The following is a 17,736-nucleotide window of genomic DNA, read 5'->3' on the forward strand; positions in this document are numbered from 1 at the left end:
GAAAGAAGCACTTGTGTAGTGTTTTCCTCCGCCCACAACAGAATTTTGTGATGGTAATAGCACTTTTGTTGTGGAGTTAATCTGGGTTAGTACCGTACCGTCTTCTATTCTTGTACTATCAATATGTAAGTTGAAATTATGTTGACAACTTGACAGCATCTAATTGCCAGGGTTCTGTCTCCGAGGTTCATGTGATGGGATTTTTATCTTTAAATTCACTCTCAAAGACTGCCATGCATGACCTTGATCATTCACATAAAATCATTATTTTTATTTCAGCGGGTCTTTTGGAATGACCCGTCATGTTGCTGTGACACGCTACGATGAATTACCAGTTCCAGCCGAAGGGCTTCCAAAAGATTGCAGTCCACCTTATGCTTTTCGTGAAAGTTAAACCAATTTGCAACGCACTCTCCTGTGAGCTGAAAATAGAATCATGTTATTCAGGTAAATTTATGCCTAAAATTAGCATGTGCTGCGAAGAATATTATGAATACGTTACTACGGAAAGGCACTTTGGACGCTCAACCACGTCAGCTATCCATGGAAAATTCAGTGTCTGTTTTTTCGAGCTGCAAACGTACTTGAAGCGAATTTCGAAAGGACAACAATGCCTGCTGATCGGATTAGACTCCTACCTCGAAGAATCTTCCTGCGAACCGACTTGCGTATGTCGTCGTCTAAGCCGTTGCCATGTTTGTCGATTGGATAAATGTGTGATTTCACAGCTGAAATACTGGAGAGGTGGGTACCACCTGCTGACGTCGCGATAAAATCAAGTCACATTTTTGAGAAACAGAGCAGTAAAAAGGTTCAACTCAACCAAAAACTTCAGTTTTCTTACTTCGAACCAAGAAGTCCAGCCCACTGTCGAAGTCAGAGTCAGGAGAGCCATCCAGATTCACAATTGCTGGAGAATTTAGAGCAACCTACAGACAGGATAGCAAGGTATTATTCTTGGGAATTGCCTTTTGGTATCCTCATAAGTAACAAAATCAACTTAATGAAATAATGTATCAAGAGTAGCGCTCCAGACTTCGAGAGAAAGAATATTACTGGGGAGTGGTTTGGAGTCGATTCCAGAGATTTCTTTCGAAGAGATGAAGATTGATTAATGAGTCGATGGTGTGATTCTCTAGGTATCACTGGATGAAAAATGTCATGGAATTCAGCTTTCAAATCACTCTTGAGGTTGACGAGCTCCTCCCGCAATGACTCAGTAATGAGCCTGCAACTGGCCTCAGCATTTTCCTTTGAAACGTCTTGTGCCGTTGGCTGAAGTTAGCATGGAAACGGCAGAAAATTACTCATCATTTTTCTCTCACATATTTTTCAAATTCTGTTCCTCAGAAGCTAAACCGATCCACCTGCCTAAATACGACGAAATTGGGCAAAAACAATTGGAAAAGAAGATCTACCTGGAAGCTTCCGACTTCCTGAAGAATAGTTTCCTCCAAGGCTTTAATGGCAGTCGTTATGCTGCTGTTCGCTGTCTCTTCTTCTTTGACCTGATACGAAGGTATGAATTTCTTTTTATCGAACTACATTCAGAATTCCAAAGATTTTGCAATTAACTTCAACTAAGTATTGCGAATTTATTGATTCTGAAGTCGCAATAATAGAGAAGACATCGTGCCATTTTTAGTTGATTGTTAGGCCATCATTTTTCCAGAGGAATTGCCATCTGACCAGTTTGTGAAGTGCGTTCGGTTGACGCGACAATTTTGATCTGCTGTCTGTGTCTGTCAAAGATTGTAAATGTCAGATATCTCCAGTACCACTATATACTTGAGGAATGCCTTGAGCGATGATTGGTGAGAGTTGAAGTATGAACGTAATCAACTTAAAATTCATCGTGGTCAGCTATGTGTTTGTCGCTAACGGTGAGTGGTGAAAAGAACGATATTCTTACTCTCGAAACATGTTTCTTCGAGGAATGACTTAAGGTGCTGATAATCATCACAAATTTTCTGAATAACGGCGATTTCTGCTTCCCTTAACTTCTCCAAGTTGGCTAATCTTTTTTCTATGTCCTCAGAGACATTACCTGATGCACACAATTCCAATATGGAATCGAAGTATCATATCACCATAGTACATGAGAGCAGAAATTGCGCAGACAATTGCGAAAGGAGACGAGTGCATAGCTGGATTTAACTGGCATAAAAGAGCATACAGTGTTGCCATGGACGAGGCGTGTTGTTCTGAGGTCCAACTAACAAAAGCGAAGCACTTGCGGAAGTCGAACTTGCAGGTGTTTGAGCTCCTCCAGCATTTCCAAGTGTGTTTCGGCGATTAAGACTTGAAGTCAATCCAGCAAAATAAGGAGGAGGTTTTTGCGGCTGACTAAGTGATGTCTCTTTGCAGTTTTTCGACTATGCCAAGAATTTAGAAGGACGAAGGTCAGATGGTAAATTCAGAGCTTTGCAAAATAACAATGTAAACTGCTGAACAAGAAAAAAACCATCAGATAAATGTTTTTCGCGTATTATAATCAATATCCCAGGTCAATGCAGGAAAGTATAACACAAACAGGGCTGCAGTTACGAGTCACTCACTTGATCGCAAGCATAGTCCTGTGGTTGTGTATTTGGTGAGAACCGTAACTGTGTATTTTGAGTTTGCGTTAGACATCCTTGCGAAAGGGATCGCTGACTCTGCGAGGAGTACGGATTGTAAGATCGCGGCAGAAAGGGATGCTTGGACTGTGACTCTTGCTGAGAGCCGCAATCCGAGTACTGTACATCTGCGGGTCCAACTCTTTCAATCGGCCTCGGCGCTGTTTCATATCTTCAATGAACCGAAGAGAAAGAAACTCGTCAAAATCTTGTGGAAGCGCACACATCACAAAATGGAGGTTCAAATCCATAACAGACATCCTGATGAATTTTTTCACTGAACCGGAGCACTTGATGACATCAAGTTCATTCTATGAATGCTGTTAAAAACCTTTTACTCATTAAATTGCTTACAAAGGAAGTGCTCAGTGAGCTAATCAATTTGAATCTTGCAAATCCATGTAAAAAACTTATCAAAGGCGGAGCAGAGAAGGCAACAAACCCTGGGAGGATTTGACGAGGAAATGGCGTGATTGCAGCGTGGCTAAGTGAACTCGGCCTACCGCCTAAGCTCAAGCTGCGCTTCTTCATAACGAGATTGAAGCTACACTCACGCGGCTCAACAATGATTCCGCCAGCTCTACAATGGAGATCATCTAATGATCTTCTTCCCTAACCAAGACGTCCCCAATCGTCCCAGAGTTCATTCAACGGTTCCAAGTGCTCCCGAGTTAAGTAGAACTGTTCGTTCTCTCTACGAGAAGGTTTGGGGCCCCTGAAAAGACTGTCCAATTTCATGTAATGAATGTGGATGATAGCTCCGATCCCATGCAATTTCATCCGTTGTATTTTGGATGAGAATGAAAAGATGCAGTGTTGAAATACACATCGACACTGTTACTGGTCGTTTGTGAGATGAAGTTCATCAAGGAATTGGGTGATTCTAGATGACGTGGAAGTGTACCCATTTGCACATTTGCATCATGACTTTGTGGTACATGACCGATCTACGAAGCAGCACAAAAGCAATGCTTCACGGCCTAACTTATAATGCATAATCTGTGAAGCAATTCTCTGAATTGCAATGAGACGCCTCTGTTGGAGAGTTACCCTTGGTTCTAAATGCCTAGTAGGGTATTGTACTCATTTAGACTAAATTTGTGATTGAGGGTTCTACTTAAGAGGTTGTTGTTGGGATTTTTTGAGAAGCTTTACATTTCTCAAAACACGATGGTGCTTGTCTAGTTGATTTTCTCATAGTATCTGTAAGCAAAGTGTAAGATTTCTATGAACACAACAAATAACAGTGACTTTATTTGCATGATATAATTCAATATTTACTTTGTGAACTAGAGTAGTTTGAACTGTTTTCTAAACATTATTCTGTTTGCACTGAATTTAATCTGTTGTTTGAACTATACATAGCTCAAGTTAGTGGCTAATGCATACCTTGCCTTTGGTGAAAAAATGGTGGGTATCAACTTCGTCCATGTACAACTTAGGTATTGCATAGTTTCAGCCATCTATAAAGAAATCATAGGCACACATTTTTGCCAATACTTCGTCTCACCTAGGGTTTCATTTATTTTTCATTTTTTATTTGGAAATTTGTGTTACAATATCAAAGCTTAATGTGTTGGCACTTTAGGATCACGTTGACCTTCTCTCTTTAGTAAGTTGTTTCTACTCTAGCTCTTAATTTGTTGTTTCTTTTGTAGTTTTTCTTTTTGGTTTACTTCCTAACTTTTATATTTTTAGTAGAAATTGATCCTTCTAGGTATTTTGGTTTCTAATCACAATGTTGAGAAGAGGATGTAATGCTAGAATTTCTTATACTCATCATCTTCTTAATAAGTCTCTTTTATAATTTGCAAAAAAAAAAAAAAAAAAAAAAAAAAAAAACTTTGGAAGGGAATATAAGTTTAGATGCAGCTTTTGAAGAAAAGGCTTTGTATAAAGAAATTTCTTTCAATTGTATAAGTTCTCTTCTATATGGATCATCTAATGTTTTAATACCTTAATTACCACTAGACATTGCTTATGAGACTATATAATTTAAGCAAAATTTAGAGACAAGAAATAGAATCTTTTGATTATTAGCATATACTTTTATTTATAAAAATTGATATTATTAGCTATTAATATATGGCTATAGCTAAAAGCATTAAATCTAAGAACTTATTATATAGATATAAGGATAAATATGTATATTTTATAAAAATATATAGTGAAGATATGGTTGATAGACTTACAATGTGATTATTTTACAAAGGTATAGATCAAGAACTCAATATATAGTTGATGTTGAAGAAGAATTTTTTTTTAATCTATAGCCTTTTTAAATATAGAATGTCATATTTTATTGATAATCTTAATAAATATATCAGCCAACTATCATTTAGTTGAAATGTATGATACTTGGACCTCATCAAGTCAAGCTTTTTCTTAAATATAGTTGAAGTGTATTTCAATATGTTTAATTTTGGCATATAATATGTTTCAAGTTATGCTTCAAACATTAGTCTATATTTGGCCTTAATAGTTGATAATATGATTGTGCTTTGCAACTTCAAACTCTAATGAAGTTATAAGTTTCTAATCATATATATAAATCATGACATAGATTTGCAAGAATCTTTATCTTGCTCCCAATTAGCATCTGTTTGAGCAATCATTTTACTTAGTTTTCTCTTTGAATAATGAATTCTTAGTTCTATAATTCTTCTTTAATAGCATAAAATATTCATCCTTGCCTTCCAATATAATTTTTGAGGTGCAATGTAATATCTACTAATGTAATTCACTACAAAGCTTATATCAAGATGTTCCATGTTCAATAAATAAAATGAGCCTTTAACAAGTTTGCAATATTTAATTCTTAATTCACTTTAAAATAAAAAAATTGTACCTTTGTTCATAAGAATTATGTGTCAAAGACATGAATCTCGAAGAAAGAGAATCCTCAATATCCTTTGCTATCATTGAAGAGAACTAGAAAGTCATTCAAAAAATAATGTAATACTAACTAGAATGGCTATCGCCAAAAACAAGAAGAGTAGAAAGTCTTAAAACAAGACTAAGATTAGAAAGGCGTTGACAAGAGTGAAGAAGGCTTCACTCTTGCCTCCATATATACTATCTAACTAAGAGCTATGTGGTGATGTCCTATAGAATCTTCAATATGTGTTGACTTTGCTAGCCACATGTCTTATCTTGCAAGGCAAGTTATCTATATATATACCACATAGTTGGCTTGTTCTACAAGCTATTATACGGAGATAACTTGTTCCATAAGCTACCGATATATGGTTAGCTTTTTGGCCAAGTTTCTAACCTACAAACATATCTAAAGTCAAAACTGTATCTATGAAGCTTCTAGGAAGCTTCTCTAGAAGACTTTATGAAACTATTCTATATTTTCTTACTTCTACTTAACAATATAAGTAACTATTGAAGTAAATGTATATGTCCGTGACATTACCTCCTCTTCTAGGAATGAATTCCATGAGGAGCGGTCTTCATATGTTGACGAAGTCCAAGATGCGATGAATTAGAATTGCTACATACTCCAATCTTTCCTCTCTTCGAAGATGGTTGATAGGTCATGTCAACCATCTGTAGTGTCCTATACCAGGGCAAGAAGACCACCATGTTATTTGGCATTATTGAGGCCTTCATAACTTCCTTCAAATGAAACATTTGGAATATCGTCAGAAATTCTTCCTACTTCTAATAAAATCACTAAACATCGGGAGTCTCTTCGAAGGTCATGATATCAAACATGTTGTATCTTGCCATCTATTTGAGGAAGGACATGTCGTTCTTGAAGATCTTCATCTCAATTCCATCATCTTGAAGGTTGTGACAATCGCAATGTCTCGTGTGGTAAGTCCGCAAATGAAAGCTCTTGAGTTGAATCTGTTGGTTGTTCATGCTCCATTTCATCACAAATACACATAAGCTATAATGAAAGATAGAAGGTAGAATATTATTTTCTTTTGATCTTGTTTCTTTTATAGCAAAGATTAGCTATTCTTCATCTTAGTTTTGATGGATGTCGTTGATGCAAGACTTCAACTTTCATTGCTACATTTACAAGATTCTTTGATGGCTCCCATATACGTTCACTAATATCATATCCGTGCCAATGAACAAGATATTTTAACCTATTTTGGTGCCACCTTGAGTCTAAGACTTCTTCCACCTCAAACTCTTGATTATTATCCACTTTTATAGAAAGAGGTGGCATTTGTCTTCTTCTCAAGATATTCATTGACTTATACAACTCCAGAAGAGACACGTTGTTGTACTGTAAAAGCTTATAGTATGTAAAAATTAGTTAGAACATATAATATGTTCATAAATCTTGGTATATGTTAGAATGGTTAAATAGATTAATTTAAAGAGAGTGGATTTAAGAAACTTTATTTTGAGTTTATCTTTTTAGTTATAGTATTTCAAAAAACAATTATAGAACCTAAATGTTTAGTATGGAGCCTTGAGAAGAGATTAGAGCCCAAAGAAGAAATTCTTAACTAGTAGAAGGCTTATTGGGAGGGATGAAAGCAAGGCATGGTTGGATGAAGGCAAAGAATGGAAAACTTCATTCCTATTGGTCGAAGGCCATGTCCAATGGGCTTCAAGGAGGCTGCCCGAGGCCTTATTAGGAATTAGGGTTTCTCTTTCGAAGTCATTTGAGCTTTTGAGGCTAGAATCAGAAAGTTCAGGATTTTGGGTATAATTTGGGTGAAGAGTTTGTATGATTTCGAGTTTTTGTGAAGAAGATATAGGTGTTCAAAGTTAAGGTGTCAAATTTGTACCTACTGTCACTCATTGAAGCATAACATATGCGTACGGAGAGCAATGAAAGATCGGCGACTAGAATTGAAGAAGACACTTTCTTGGCTATACTTTATATATATTTTTTGATGAATTCCAAGTCTGGATGAAGGAGTTATAGACATTTGAAGACAGCACATGTAATTCAAAGGCAGTAAGTGAGTCATTTTGTTGATAGTAATGGTTGGAGCCATATGTTGAGTTCCTAGGCGAATTTTTGGCTCAAAAAGAGAAAATTTTAATTGCCCAAAAAGAGAAAATTTTATATGTATAAACTTGGTTTTTTATATCTTAGACTTAATTGAGTATTTAGTGGCAACCAAAAGCCCAGCGCTTTCTTGAGGCAAACTCTCTCTACCCCGACAACATGAAATACAGGATGGATCTTTATAGAATTTGGTAAATGTAATTGATAGGCAACATGATTGATTTGTTCAAAAATAGGAAAAGGTCCTAGCCTATGATAATCTAATTTATCACAACGATGAGTAGTCTTGATATTATGACAAAGTAACCATACCTTGTCACCCATATTATATTATGGTTGCTCGTTGCAATAGGCATCCTCATTGGACTTTTGTCGTTCTTGAGCTTCTTTTAATTATATCTTCTTTGTTGTATATAGCTCTAATAAGCGGTTTGCTAAATCTTCCATCTTAGGATTATCAACTTTTGAAAAGTTAGAAGTATCAAGCTGTGGATGATAACCATAATTGGTAAAGAAAGGTGTTTATTGAGTGGAAGAATGTACCGAATTATTATATGCAAACTCTGCCAATGGTAAAAGAGTTGTTCAATCATCTTAATGATAGTTGATGGTACATCTCAAATATTGCTCCAGAACTTGATTTATCCATTCCGTTTGTCCATCAGTTTGAGGATAAAAAGCTGAAGAAAGCTTTACATCTACCTTTAAAAGCTTGAATAGGGTTCTTCATAATCTTAATACAAATTGAGTCCCCTTATTTGATATAATATCCTTTAGTAATCCATGATAGCAATAGATATTGTCAATTAAAAGCTTAGCTGTTTCTTCACCTGTGATAGATTTTATACATGGTACAAAATGTGTCATCTTGATAAAACGATCTACTATCACAAATATAGAGCCATAAAAACCTGAGATTAGAAGATCTGTGATGAAATCCATAGAAACAGAAGACTATGGTTGTTCTGGAATGGATAACGGCTGAAGAAGTCCGTAAGGTCGATGACGAGGAGTTTTTGATCTTGAGCAAATATCACAAGATTGTACAAAATCTTTAACTGCCTTCTACATTTGCAGCCACCAAAAATCCGTGGATATTAGTTCGAAGGTTTTATTGTACCCAAAATATCTTGTTGCTGGAAAGTCATGACGAGCTTGAAGAACACATAATCGAGTTTCACCTTCTGGAATATATAGGCATCCTTCAAAATATAATAGATTATTCTTGAATTCAAACTTGGAAGTATCATGAGACTTAGAGGAAGTATCCTTGATATCATAAACAAGAGGATCAGATGACATGCTTCATTGAATTTGCTTCACAAATATTGAATCAACAATCAATGTTGATTTTATAGCTCAAAGATGAAAATACTTGGGCTTCAAAAGAATTGATCTTTATTGATCAAAAGATGCATCTTCTTCTTTTGGTATAAGATAAGAATGTCTAAGAAGAGTGTCCGATAGACCTTGTTGTTTTTTAAGTCAATAAGTGATCTTGAAATTGAATCTAAATAAAGACTTATTCCAATGGACTTGATGATGATTCAAGATACTTACTGATATGAAGTGCTTGAGTTTCTTATGGTTTGTATACACGGTAACTGGACTTGAGGTGCCTTCTAGATAATGATGCCATTCTTAAAATGAATCCACAATTGTAAGGAGCTCTTTGTCATGGATCTCATAATTAATCTCGGTTGCTGAAAATTTCCTCAAATAGAAAGCTATTGGGTGGAGTTTGTCATCTGTTCTGATTTGTGACAATACGGCACCTATAGCAAAATCTAACGCATTAGTTTCCATAAAAAATGCCTTGAAGAAGTCAACGCAATATAAGATTGGTGCAAAAATAAATTCCTTCTTTAAAGCATCAAATGATGCTTCTACTTCTTTATTCCACTCAAGTTTGTCTTTACAAGTCAAACGTATAAGTGGAGCTATAACTTGAAAAAAATTCTTCATCAAGATTTGATAGTAATTAACAAAGCCCAAAAAGCATTGCACATCTCATACTGTTCTTGGAATCTTTCAATTTATGATAGTTTGAACCTTCTTGGGATCCATCATAAGGCCGTTCTTGGAAATGATGTATCCTAAAAAGTCAACTTAAGTAGTATGGAATACACACTTTTCTAACTTAGCATATAATCTTGTATCTCTAAGTTTCTCTAACACGCGACAAACATGAAGCTTATATTCTTCTGTGTTCTTAGAGTAGATTTGAATGTTGTCTAAATAATAAACAATAAAATCATCTAAAAACTCACAAAAACATCATTCATAAGATGTTGAAAAGTGGTCAGTGCATTCGTGAGTCCAAAAGACATGATATTATATTCAAAATATCCATACCTAGTTCGAAAAGTATTCTTCTATTCATCTCTTTCTTTGATACGAACTAAGTTCTATGCTCCTTGTAGATCTATTTTGGTATAGATCTTTACTTGATTGAGTTGGTCAAGAAGTCTTGAAATCAAAGGCAAAGGATGCCTATTTTTGATGGTGATCTTGTTGAATCCTTGATAATCCACACACATTTGCAGAGATCCATCTTTTTTCTTCACAAATAAGATAGGAGCCCCAGCTAGAGATTTAGAATGGCATATGAAGTTCTTTGCCAAATTTCCATCAATGTATTTTTTTAATGCAACCAACTCATTCTACGATAAGCTATAGATTGGTCAAAATAGTGGTTGAGCTCCTTCTTGCAGATCAATTGATCAATCATAAGGTCGATGCTCGGAGAGAATATTTACATTTTTTTTTTCAAAAACATCTTGGAATTCTTGATATTACTTAGGAATACCACTTGACATTGTTTCACCATTAGAAATAGATGTAGCATATATAGCAAAAGATGATCCTTCTTTTGCAGCATGCATGAAAGCTTTTGCACCTACCAGTAAAGGTTTGGACGTATTGGACTTATCTACTTCTACTTTGTTAATACGATCTTGGATTATACTATCAGGAAAGTTAAGGTTGTAAGAAATCCAATCTATTTGAGGGTTATATTTTTCTAGCTATGATAATCCTAAAATAATCAAATTAGAGGGAGATTCTATTACATATTAAATACTACTACGTTGTTATGATCTTTAATTGCTACATCTAAAGGAATAGTTTCATCGGTAATATTTTCAGAAGATAACAAATGACCATCTATGACTTCTATATGTACGGATTTAACTTTCTTCACTAAAGGTATTTTTTGATTTTTGGCAAAATCTTCATCTATAAAACATGCTGAGGCTCCTGAATCTAACATGGCAAATACTTTGTGATTATTAATTCCTAAATATACTTCTATTATAAAACAAGGTGAGGGTTGTGAGGAGAGGATAGGACCTTTACTAGGTATTGCACATGATTCCAACATCACGATCCTTATTATAACTAGAGAAACTAGTTTTTTGATACATTATCTTCTTTTATAATTATGCTCCTCATTTTGTAATGTCACTTCTTTGGACAATATTGAGCAGTGTACTTAGCTTCTCCACAATATAAATACAACTCCACTTGGTGACATCAAGTCTTTTCATGCTTCGTGAGAGGTTTAAAATGTATCATATCAATTTACATTGGTTTTTGCTTTGACGAATACGTTTCAAAAAACTTCGGAGCTGTCACCATTACTTGATTTGTTCTTCTTCAAGCAAATCTTTGTTCTTGACGCCTTTCAAATAAACGATTGTTGCATGCAATGGCTTGAATAATAAATTATTTTAAAGATTCTACTTTTGGTATTATTAATAACAAATCTTTGATGCTATCCTTCAATCCATATCAAAATTGTTTGATAAGTACTTTGTCGTTCTAATCTACGTCGCAAACAAGATTTTGGAATTCAGTAGTATATGTAGTGGTTGATTGTGATCCATGCCACAAGAATTGTTCTCGATCACTTTCTCCAAATGTGGCCGTAAACACTTCTAGGAATGAATTCAAATCATAAAAGAATCGTGAATCTTTTTCCATTAAAGGTACAAACCAAGACAGAGCACTTCTTGATAGTAGTGCGCCTATAAATTTGACTTGGGTAAATCCATCAGGATATTAGAAAAGGTGCAACCTTAGATAGAACTTGACTTGTTGCAAAAATCTTTGAAATTTTGATCTTGTTCCATCAAACTTCTCAAGCATAATAATTTTTGTCCTTGTCATACTTGTAGAAACAAAACTCTATGGATTTGATTGTGACGTTGATCTACTTGCTTCTTTCAACTGCATAACTTCTTGCTGCAGACTCTGAACTTCTTCCATAGGCATAGGCATAGTACTTCTATAATTCACGTTGGAAATACATGAGATTTCGACTCTTAAAGTGTTGACAAGCTCAGGAAGATCTGCCATAGTTACAAATCTATTCTCACTTCTGTTGAGAATAGCATCCATAATCTTTCCTTTCATAGACAACTCAAACAAATTCAAAAGTTAAATTAGAGGAAGATAATCCGCAATCTCTAAAAACAAATCCCACAAAGAGGTGGAATCTACTCTCTTTAAGGAAAAGATCAATGTTAGAAAATAAGATTTTTTTTGTTTAAAGGTGGGTCGTTCGCAACCTTCAAAATGTAACAATAGTAGTGCGATAATCCACTCACTTCTAAACAAGACAGAAATAATATGTTAGCACTCTTGTCAAACTATCAAGGATATGAATCTCAAAGAAAGAGAATCCTCAATACACTCTTCTATCATTGAAGAGAACTAGAAAGTCACTCAAAAGGTAATGTAATATTAACTAGAATGGCTATTGCCAAAAACAAGAAGACTAGAAAGTCTTGAAACAAGACTAAGATTAGAAAGGCATTGAAAAGAGTGAAGAAGGCTTCACTCTTGCCTCCATATATACTATCTAACTAAGAGCTATGTGGCGATGTCCTATAGGACCTCTAATATGTGTTGACTTTGCTAGCCACATGTCTTATCTTGCAAGGCAAGTTATCTATGTATGTGCCACATAGTTGGCTTGTTCCACAAGCTACTACACGGAGATAACTTGTTCTATAAGCTACTAATACATGGTTAGATTTTTGGCCAAGTTTCTAACCTACAAACACATCTAATGTCAAAACCACGTCTATGAAGCTTCTAAGAAGCTACTCTAGAAGACTTTATGAAATTATTCTATATTTTCCTACTTCTACTTAATCATATAAGTAACTATTGAAGTAAATGTATATGTCCGTGACATTATACTAGAATTGTAATTCATCATGCCAAATCTATTAAACAAATTTTAATATATATTTTTTTTCATGAAGAGTGATTCTTTTTTTGGAGCATTCAAACTTGACTCTAAGATAAAGACTTATTAAATTAGTCAATAGGATCTAACTTTGTATAAATATTAAGTAGCCAATTGTCTCTAAATTTTATTGATGGTTGTTTATACATGTCCATCTTTCTTTGTACATAGAGTTGACTAGCTTAAAAAGTCAAAATTAGGAGATATTGGTGAGTGTACAACAAGAGAGTTTGGTTGACTTCTAATAGTCTAGTTTGCCTTCTTCTTATAATGATATTATATTTTCTTCTATAGCACCTAATAGTGTAGAAAAAACATCTTCAAGATTTATATTATAAGTTTTATCTTCATGATGTGGATACTCCACTTTTGATTCATCAAAGATAATGTCCCTACTTATAATTATTCTTTTTTTTCTTTGGATCATAGATTTAATATCTCCTGTTATTGGTGTCGTATTCAACAAAGATGCACTTCCTTGTTTTATTCTTAAATTTCAAATATTACTCTTTTGGTATATGTAAATAAGTTATATATTCAAATATTCTTGGATGTTGTATGTTTTGTTGAAGAATCATGACTTATATCAATAGTTATTCCATGTTTATGAAAAAATTCTTAAAAGACTTTAGACAAAAAATCATCCTTGTTTGTTCTTAACATAATTAATTTCTTACATGTTTTATTTTCTATTTGATTTTTTCATATGCAAAACTTAGAGAAAAATTCTTCCTTAGTTTTAAAGAAGTAAATCCAAATTCTTTAAGAAAAATTATTAGTGAAGATTGCAAAGTATTTGATTCCACTTAACAAAGGTTTTGAAATCGGTCCAACAAGATCTCTATAAATCAACTGGAGTAACTTATTTGATTTAATAATACTTTCTTTTAGAAATTTCTTGTTCAAAATAAGATGAATTATCATTTATTATAATAATACTTGATGAAGATTTATTATTAACTAGTGGTGACTTCTTGAACCTATAGTCTTTGCTATATGATTTGGCTTTCCATAGACATAATAATATATCAATCTTATATTTCAATCAATTCAATGATCTCTTATATTACCTTAACTTTTCATAAAAAAGATGCTTTTCTTTGCAAGATGAATAGTTCCTTTTATTTCTTGTAATTCTTGTATTAAATTCATTTATTGAGGTTTGTATTGATAATGTTTTACTTTCAAAGTTCTCATTAGGATTGACTCTTAATTATAATCTATGAACCTTTGTAATTAACTTTGATAATTTTATTTCAAAATTAAAAAATTAATCCATAGATGTGAAATTATACATCAAGCTATTGAAAAAAGGAAGCAAATCATTTAGGATGGTTTGTATAAGAATTTTAGGAAAAACTATCTCACCAAGCATAGCTAATTGGTTTTTTATTTTTCAAACTAACTTCAAAAACTCTTCTATGGAGGTAAAAATTTGATACTTCAATGTTGATAGTTTATAGTTAAGATTCAATACCATAATCAGATCTCTACTTTTGTATGCCTCTATAAGTATCTTCCATGCATTTGGCGAGTCTACATACTTAGTAACCATATCTACCAAATAGTCCATAATTGCAAAAGTCAAAATTTTCATTCTTTTCATTTTCATCTCACATAATTGATTTTTTGACAATGTGCAAACATTGTATAAACATAAATATGTCATAGGAGTGAGTTTATCAAATATAAGCTTCCACAAGTTTTTTGCTCACAAAAATTCTTCATCTTTAAGCTCCTAATATAAAAAAAATTGTTCACCAACATGTTGGCCACACCAATCTACAAAGGATTACTAGAATTTGACATAATCTCTTTAGATTTCCTCTAACAAACAAAGTACTCACTACTTGTCTTGCTCTCAACAAACAAAGCAACTCTTATTGTATTTCTAAACCTTGCTTTGATACCATATAAGATTTCTATAAACACAACAAATAAGAGTGACTTTATTTACATGATAGAATTCAATATATACATTGTGAACTAGAATAGTTCAAACTATTTTCTAAACATTATTATGTTTATACTGAATTTAATCTTTTGTTTGAACTACACATACCTCTACTAGCTTGTGACTAATGCATACCCTACCTTAGAGGGAAAATGGCAGGTATCAATTTCATCTATATAAAACGTAGATATTACATGGTCTCATCTATGTATTTAGAAAGGAAACTCTAGGTCCACAGAGAAGTAACAACACACATTGTTAGAAAAAGTCCACTATAATGTGAGCAAGTAAATGTAAATGAGAGAACTATATCAGTTCTCCTATAATTACCTGTTACTGGAACACTTGACTCATGAGTAGATTCTCCAACAGAAAGTATCTCTTACCAAAACTAACCGGAGAAGCACGTCTCTATATGTTCTTCTGGACCTCCTTGCGCCAGGAACCACCAAGTCATCCTCGTCATCTACAGACGAGTCACCTTCTGATGATCCCTCGTTGGATAACGGGTTTGTAGATGATGAGGATGCAAATGGTGAGGATGTAGATGATGTTGATGACGAGTCACTTTCTGATAATTCCTCGTTGTCGACCAAGTCATGACAGAGATGACTCATTGAAGCTACAATCTGCAATAACATTTAGACCCGAAACTCAGAGGTGCACCACTGACTGCTCTAATGCGGAAGAGCTCAATAATCTCGATACACATTTCAATCGTAAGAAAATGCACCATAGTTCTGGGAAGAAGTAGATGCCCACGATTCCCGCAATCAAGAAAAAAGCATAGACACTTACATTTCTAAAATCTGGATATGAAGTACTACAGATCTCCATGAGACGTCTCTTAAGGTGGGCAATCAAGGCTTGCCCGGACGACTGTCGGTTGAACCTCTGTAAAAGATACGAGCAGAGGAAATACTCCAGTATTACAATTGAGGGGAATCTGTAGCAGTTAGGTCGGCGCCAGAGGATGAATTTCTCACCTCAGCCCCAGGGTATTCCGCATCGCAGTCAAAGACCTAACGTAAGCCTTCTCCGACATGCTGCTGATGTAGACAGCATTCTGCCTGTGGAGTGAAATCTGAAGCCTGGAAGAAAGAACACCCAAGTCAGAAACGATCTTCTGAGAGGGCGTACAATTTTCACCCCAGAAGACTTTAAGTTTCTGATCAAAGAAGTACGGTGTTTGAACAACAAAAGCTGAGCATAACGGGAAAAAGATGAGGTACGTACTCTCCGCATGCAAGTTCGAAGCAGAGTACAGACTTGCATATCTCACCCTGCGAATAATGATTCACAACGGATAATAGACAACTTACCCAACGTCCGGTGAACAATGAGTATCACAGCTAAATAAATTTAAGTGTGTGTACAACCTCATCAAGAAATGGTGCTTTCAGGCCAAAAACAAATTATTCTGGGATAGGGGCGTCCCGTAAGACCAGGTCTGCTGAAAATTCCAACTGCAGCTTACGACTCCCAGACAACGCAAGTGTATGCTGAAGCTCCCACACACAAACATGGTAGAAACTCTACAAATGCAACACATCACGTGTCGCACCAACTGAACATAAGAATCCCAGAAGGGCGCAGACAAGGATGAAAGAGCCGCACCATACCGAACGACGGCGCATCGAAGTGTAAATTGCATAATCGAAGCAGCTCCTGAGCCCTCCTGACGACTTCAAGCTGATCGAACAGACCAAATTTCAATTGCAGTGATTTCATACCCGTTTCAAATGCAGATTGTGAAAGCGATCAAACTCTAGCAACCCAATCCCAAACTCCTCGCGGTGAAAACGTCACACATTGAGACATGGATCCCTCGAGGCGCAAGTAAAAAGGCCATTGAACTGCCCAAGAGTTCGCAGACTAGACCGAGGCGGGGAAATTCGAATTGCATGAGAATGAAAGAGCGCGAGAAGGTCGATGAGATGGCGGGGGAGGGAAACCATGCTTCGACAGGGCGAGAGCGGGAAAGAGAATGTCTGTAGATGGCGACCACTTCACGAATCAACGACGACTAGTGAATGAAACTGGGGAGAGGCGGGGGAGACGAAGGGAAATGGCGGCGAGGAGGAGGATGAATGCGACCGGACCCGCCATTTCCCCCAGTTTTCAAATTCTCACCGGATGCTCCGGTCATCACTCCCGCTCAAAACTGTCCCCCTTTGAACTAAGCTCTGTGATGTTGATGTTATTATGTTATCCAAAAAAGTATCCAAATACTTTAAAAGTGGAAAATGTAATTGAAGTAAATAAATGTAGTGCCTTGAATGAGTTGCAATTGTTACATTCTACATGTATAAAAAAATAAACTCATGTGGTAATCAACACATTATTCAATGTTCTTAAAAAAAAAACTGAGCATTACAAAACTTTACTGTTTGATGTATGAGCATCAGAGATTAAGAATTGATATAGGAAATGATCATATTCTTTAAGGAGAAAAAACTCCTTAGAAGGTTACACTAAATAGAATATATGATTGAAAATGACGTTTCTAATAGGTTAGGTGAAAGCAAAGGATTAAGTATTTCAAAAGTATTCAACTTGTGGTTTGTTTATATAAACATTGTAAAAACATAACACATAATTAAAACTAACATCTTGGAATCATATATCCAATTTAAATGTCTCCAAATGATATATGCTTCATTATTTTTATCAAAAGTGAACCAAAAGTTAAGTTCATGTGGCCTTAACAAAAACCTAGTTAATGTTGATCATATCAAAAGATTGGCAAAGCTACTGCTGGGCAAATCTTTTCATGCAACAATTGTTGTTGTTGGCACATTTGGTTATCTGGCACCAAACACATTTATATTGACATGTACTTATATCCAAAATTTGCATTTTGCATTGTGGTATGTAGTTGAGGGTTACAAATGCTGTTTGGAATAGGATTAAAAAAACA

The 17,736-nt window shown here is 34.9% G+C and overlaps 2 protein-coding genes and 1 long non-coding RNA gene across 13 annotated transcripts; 1 reads left to right on the forward strand and 2 right to left on the reverse strand.

The window, feature by feature from the left end:
- Positions 1-250: 250 nt before the first annotated feature.
- LOC112280186 (uncharacterized) lies at positions 251-3,294 on the reverse strand. 4 transcript variants are annotated; one of them, XM_024515372.3, is made up of 10 exons: positions 3,061-3,294; positions 2,559-2,790; positions 2,177-2,375; positions 1,913-2,047; positions 1,690-1,742; positions 1,419-1,508; positions 1,057-1,275; positions 845-929; positions 639-755; positions 251-415 (listed from the first exon to the last, which is right to left on the reverse strand). In XM_024515372.3, the coding sequence occupies exons 1-10, from the start codon at positions 3,147-3,149 to the stop codon at positions 276-278; spliced, it is 1,359 nt and encodes a 452-aa protein (XP_024371140.2). In that variant the 5' UTR covers positions 3,150-3,294; the 3' UTR covers positions 251-275. The 4 variants fall into 4 exon arrangements, with proteins under 4 accessions (XP_024371140.2, XP_024371141.1, XP_073388985.2 ...); XM_024515373.3 differs by having other exon boundaries at positions 251-422; XM_073532884.2 differs by having other exon boundaries at positions 639-758.
- Positions 2,721-3,887, forward strand: LOC149989451 (uncharacterized). The gene is made up of 2 exons (XR_016501950.1): positions 2,721-2,857; positions 3,038-3,887. It is a non-coding gene; the product is annotated as an uncharacterized LOC149989451 (long non-coding RNA).
- Positions 3,888-14,781: 10,894 nt separating this feature from the next.
- On the reverse strand, positions 14,782-16,866 carry LOC112279674 (origin of replication complex subunit 6). 8 transcript variants are annotated; one of them, XR_012217098.2, is made up of 5 exons: positions 16,439-16,858; positions 16,053-16,099; positions 15,803-15,907; positions 15,615-15,710; positions 14,782-15,445 (listed from the first exon to the last, which is right to left on the reverse strand). XR_012217098.2 is itself a non-coding variant. In XM_073532549.2 (4 exons), the coding sequence occupies exons 1-4, from the start codon at positions 16,545-16,547 to the stop codon at positions 15,439-15,441; spliced, it is 273 nt and encodes a 90-aa protein (XP_073388650.1). In that variant the 5' UTR covers positions 16,548-16,861; the 3' UTR covers positions 14,782-15,438. The 8 variants fall into 8 exon arrangements, 4 of the variants coding, with proteins under 4 accessions (XP_073388650.1, XP_024370089.1, XP_073388649.1 ...); XR_012217096.2 differs by having other exon boundaries at positions 16,434-16,857; XR_012217095.2 differs by having other exon boundaries at positions 15,803-16,099; positions 16,439-16,864.
- Positions 16,867-17,736: the final 870 nt, after the last annotated feature.

The sequence above is a fragment of the Physcomitrium patens genome, chromosome 3 (genome assembly GCF_059467195.1).
Source record: "Physcomitrium patens ecotype Gransden chromosome 3, ASM5946719v1, whole genome shotgun sequence".
Lineage (NCBI taxonomy): Eukaryota > Viridiplantae > Streptophyta > Bryopsida > Funariales > Funariaceae > Physcomitrium > Physcomitrium patens.

Excerpts from the sequence above, each read along its gene's own strand:
- LOC112280186 (XM_073532884.2), bottom strand. The coding sequence starts at position 3,149 with ATGAAGAAGCGCAGCTTGAGCTTAGGCGGTAGGCCGAGTTCACTTAGC. Across the intron at positions 1,276-1,418 it reads AGGAAGTCGGAAGCTTCCAG|CCAACGGCACAAGACGTTTC; the intron begins GTAGATCTTCTT and ends TGCTAACTTCAG. Across the intron at positions 759-844 it reads GCTGGACTTCTTGGTTCGAA|CAGGTGGTACCCACCTCTCC; the intron begins GTAAGAAAACTG and ends TCGCGACGTCAG.
- LOC112279674 (XM_024514321.3), bottom strand. The coding sequence starts at position 16,470 with ATGCAATTTACACTTCGATGCGCCGTCGTTCG. Across the intron at positions 16,100-16,438 it reads CTTCGATGCGCCGTCGTTCG|GGTGAGATATGCAAGTCTGT; the intron begins GTATGGTGCGGC and ends CATTATTCGCAG.